Below are 4,745 nucleotides of genomic sequence, written 5' to 3'. Positions count from 1 at the left end.
CCCCCACCTCGCGCCGTGACACCCCGGGCGTCCGTGCGGTCGTGCCCCGGTGTGTGCCCGACCGTCCGTTTGTGCGTGTGTCTCGCTGGCCTGCACGGCAGACTTCGTGCCTGCTATCCGGTGGGCGGTTACGACACGCTTCTGAGCTTGCTGCAAAACATGGGCTACCGAGTTTTGAAGCAGCACGGTAACTTACTTCCACTGTGTTGTAATGCCTTAGGATAATGCTGATACCAAAAATAACTTCAAAATGGGTGGATTTATTCCTAGTCATGCTTGACAGCCTGGCTGAATAAAAAGGTGCCATGTACCCAAGGATGGGTGTAGGAATGACACCTGGCTGTTTCTGCTTCAGTCCTAAAATCAAAGACTAATTTAGGCTGGAAAACGTCCCTGAACGTTGCTCAGTCCAAGAAGCTGTATGTGGTCCAGCATGAGTGCCCAGCAGAGGCACATGCAGATGCTCATGCTAATGGGCAGGGAGTGCAGGAGCAGGACAGGTCCAGCAGAACTTGAACACTGATAGTTTAGTTCTAGTCCAATTACTTGTTTTGACTTTTGTCAAAATATGGTCTCATATTTTTCATGGGTAAACACTGGTCTCTTCTGGAAGTGTGTTTCAAAGGATACCAAGTTAATCATAAATTTACTACATCAAAGCAGTTATTTGTGAGTGGGGTGGAAGACAGAGTCCTGCCTGTTTCCTTCAAATATGCCAGCATTATTCAAGCTCTGTTTAAAACTTGCAACCCTGAAGAGCCAGATCTCACTGTGAAAAGAAGCGAAGCAGTTAGGTTGTGCTGCCTCTTTGTTCGGTGTTCTCTCAGTACCAACATGGGGTTTTGCAGCCTTGAAGGTGACTGTTATGGGTTTCTGTTTCTAAACTTTAATATTTTTGTCTCTCTGAGATAGCGACGATCTTTTGTGTCTTTCTTTTCTAGAACATGACTTCAGCAGATAAGGAGTTTTCAGAAGACAGCAATTTTTCGCCAAAAGCTGGCACCAGCAAGCTGCCAACAGATGCATCTCCTGACTCTAAATGCCCCATCTGCTTGGATAGATTTGACAATGTGGCGTATCTTGATCGCTGCTTGCATAGGTTCTGTTTTCGCTGTGTCCAGGAGTGGTCAAAAAATAAAGCAGAATGCCCCCTCTGCAAGCAACCCTTTTTTTCCATTTTCCATACAATTCGTGCTGAAGATGATTTTAAAGAGTATATACTCAGCCCATCTGAACATAGCTCTTTTGCAAGCCCTGATGGCCGGAGATTTCGTTACCGTACTACCTTAACAGGAGAGCGCCGCGCTGGCAGTTCTCCTTCCAGAAGGACACTGTCACCTCCAGATAACGGGGTATTGTTTGAAGGGTTGTCTAATGAACCAGTGCGGCAGAGAGTTGAAGAGATTCAGCATATGATAAGGAGTCTGGCCTCAAGGAGGCAGGCTAGCGCAGAGGGCATATCTCTGCAGCAGATTCAGGAGGAGGACATGATCAACTTCCGCAGAGCTCTGTACCGCAGTGGTGTGCGTATTCGTAGTATTCAGGATGGTGGCCGCTATCGAGACATTTCAGCAGAGTTTTTCCGCCGCAACCCTGCTTGCCTTCATAGGTTGGTTCCTTGGTTGAAGCGAGAACTTACAGTCCTGCTTGGTGCCCATGGATCTTTGGTTAATATTGTGCAGCACATAATTATGAGTAATGTGACTAGGTATGATCTGGAAAGTCAGGCATTTGCTGACGATCTAAAGCCATTTTTGCTGAATCGGACTGAACACTTCTTACATGAATTCATCAGTTTTGCCCGCTGTCCTTTTAACTTAGAGGCATATGATCAACATGCAAATTATGACTGTCCTGCACCATCATATGATGAAGGAAGCCACTCAGACTCATCAATTATTACAATATCTCCAGATATGGCATATTCTCAAGGGCCAGATAACAATTTGTCTGTGACTGGTCTTGGTCAGGCCCCCTGGGACGATGAAACTCCAGGGCCTTCCTATTCCATTTCAGAAGAGGCTCGTGCAACCATAGCTTCTCCTCTGGAGACGTCAGAAAGTTCTGATGAGGGTTCTGCTACACAGAGTCGAAGAACCAAACTGAAAGCTCAGTTACAGGCTGATGCTGATTTGAACAACAGTGATTCTTCCTCAGACAATTGTGTTATTGTTGGGTATGTTAAGCCATTAGCTGAGAGGACACCAGAAGTGGTTGAGCTGTCCTCGGACACTGAGGAGTCCATCAAGGAAGAGAAAAGGGAAGATGTGAAGAAACAGCAACCAATCCAGTGTCGCAGCTGGAGTGATAGTGAACCAAGCAGGAGTTTATCGCCATGTTCCCCCATGTATAAGGAGGATGTAGGTAGTTGTAGAAGCTGCTTATCTCCTGCAGTTGAGAAGACAGAGTCAAAAGATGAGAAGAACAAGTGTAAAGTAAAAGATTTGTCTCCACAGGACTTGAGCTGGAGCCCCTCTCTGGGGAGCGACACAGTATGCTCCCCTTGGAATCACAGGCTGTCTAGAAAGGGAAAGTCCAGGAGCCCACAGTCCTTTTCACGGAGCAGTCGCAGTCATGGCCATCGGTCTAGGAGGGAGCATCGTAGCAAAAGCCAACTTAGAAGGAGACAATCGAGAAGCAGAGATAGTAGCAAACATAGGAGCAAAAGAAGCAGCAGGCGATCAAGAGCTCATGACACCAGAGTGTCTCTAAAAAGCCAGAGAGGCTCATTAAGTCATGAGAGCACTCCATCCAGAGAAATAAGCAGATCACGATCACGTAGCAAAGGCCATGGCAAAAGGAGATCAAGAAGCAGAGACAGTGATCGTTACTATGTAAGAGACAGTTATCAAAGTAGATGCCAGTGGAGCTATGCTTTCTGTAGTCAGAAGGTGTTCGGAGATGACAATGAATCCTCCAGCAGGAGGAGGAATCAGTCTAATGTCCTCTATTCAAGGCAATCTGATAGTCCAGAATACAGGATACGATCATTTATTGAAAGGAGAGATCCACATGGCCAGAGGGGACTCCGTGAGAGACACTATTACTGTTATGAAAAATGCAGGTCAAGGAGTCGATCAAGCAATAGGTCAAGGACCCCTTCTGGAGGAACTGACAGAATGAAAAGTGAAAAGCCTGGTGGAAAAAGGAAGTACAAAACTCGCCATTTGGAAAATGCATCCATGGAGAGCACAAGTCTAGAAAGAGAAAATGAACCCAAGAAAACTTCCTCAAAATTCAGTGACTACTTCAAAAATGAAGATAGCCTTTCAGACAATCGAGCAAGCAGTGAGACAAAGCGTAAGAAAAAGAAAAAAAAGGTGAGGAGTCCGAGTGTGGAGATAGTCTATGAAGGAAAAGCAACAGACACTGCAAGGCATCTTAAAAAGAAAAAGAAAAAGCATAAGAAGAAACACCGGAAACGTCACATGAGTAACTCGGCATATTCTTCTCCAGTTGTGATTACAATTGATAGTGATAGTAGCAAGGAACCAGAAAGTACTGAACGTGATAGCAGTATTACTTGGACAGGCACAACTCAGATAAATGAGAGGGAAAACGAGTCTCCATCTTCTTGTCTGAGAAAGACAGGATGTGAAGATGTTTACAGAGTTGGTGAAGAAACTGGAGGAGTAGTCAAAAAGTGCAATATTCCTACCAGAAAGGGAGGCTTAGATGGTGGCATTAGAAATGCTGATGTTGAACTTCGAGAAACAGCAGCTGATCAGGGTCTTACCACAGCAGATACCAGGAGTAATACCCCTCGCACAGAAACTGTAACCAGCTACAGTCAAGCAGCACCAGCAGCGCCTTCCAGTCAACTGCCTTCCCCAAGGACTTCCTTCCTAGAGTGTCCAGAGAGACAACCATTGATACTAAGACTGCCAAAGACACTTGTCAACAGATCCTCTTGGTTTGATTTCCCAGAAGAAAAAATGTAGCACACTTTCCATGGAACACTTTTTAAAATTAATTTTTTTTAAGTACTTTTTTCCCATTGAGAACAAAAACACCTGATGTGATCCATGTATGCTAAAAGATGTCTGGGAAATGTGTAAAAACCTTTTAATGTGTATGCACTTTTGAGTCAAATAAGATAGAATATTACTAGTACTTAAATCTTCTCAGAAGACTGGAAGTTCTGATTTCATAAAGCCATCCTGTATTCTTGTAGTATGTAAAATATATCCATGGACTATTTCAAAGTTTTGCTTTAAAACAAGTCGCAAAAATGGAGCCCAAATCAAAAGCCAGAAGATGCATAGTAGAGTGATTGCTTTTCTTAGACAAAGCTAAAATTGTTTAGTTTATTAATTGTTCAGGCTGAATTCTACCGTTATTTTAGTGTATTTGGTTTAAGCTAAAATGTAATCAGTTACTTCTATATACATCTTCAACAGGACTTCCAGTAACCTAAGTGGGCTATGTCAAAATCTAAATAAAGCAATAAGACTTTTTTAAAAAAAATGAATTTAAATGTGTGGACTGTGTACTTTGCGAACAGAACATTTATCTTTCCATTTTGAGTGTCTTACCAATACAGATCATGGGATGTTTGTGATGTCGGGAGTACTCCATATTGGAAGGGACCTCTAGAGGTTGTCAGGTCCCAGCATCCACTGAAACCAGAAACAACTTTGATCAGATTGCTTGGGATTTGTTCAGTTTTGAATATTCCCAAAGTTGGATAGCCTCTCTGTGCTACCCCTTCTAAGGGTTGAGTATTCCCATGGAAATGTCAAATT

The 4,745-nt window shown here is 43.7% G+C and overlaps 1 protein-coding gene across 1 annotated transcript; it reads left to right on the top strand.

The window, feature by feature from the left end:
- Positions 1-90: 90 nt before the first annotated feature.
- Positions 91-4,473, top strand: TOPORS (TOP1 binding arginine/serine rich protein). Its single transcript, XM_026866556.1, has 2 exons — positions 91-187; positions 942-4,473. The coding sequence occupies exon 2, from the start codon at positions 945-947 to the stop codon at positions 3,939-3,941; it is 2,997 nt and encodes a 998-aa protein (XP_026722357.1). The 5' UTR covers positions 91-187; positions 942-944; the 3' UTR covers positions 3,942-4,473.
- Positions 4,474-4,745: the final 272 nt, after the last annotated feature.

Source organism: Athene cunicularia (assembly GCF_003259725.1).
Source record: "Athene cunicularia isolate RWA chromosome Z unlocalized genomic scaffold, athCun1 chrZ_part3, whole genome shotgun sequence".
Taxonomy (NCBI): Eukaryota; Metazoa; Chordata; class Aves; order Strigiformes; family Strigidae; genus Athene; species Athene cunicularia.
This window is presented reverse-complemented; position numbering and strand designations above follow the sequence as displayed.

Coding starts and splice junctions, on each gene's coding strand:
- TOPORS (XM_026866556.1), top strand. CDS start 945: ATGACTTCAGCAGATAAGGAGTTTTCAGAAGACAGCAATTTTTCGCCA.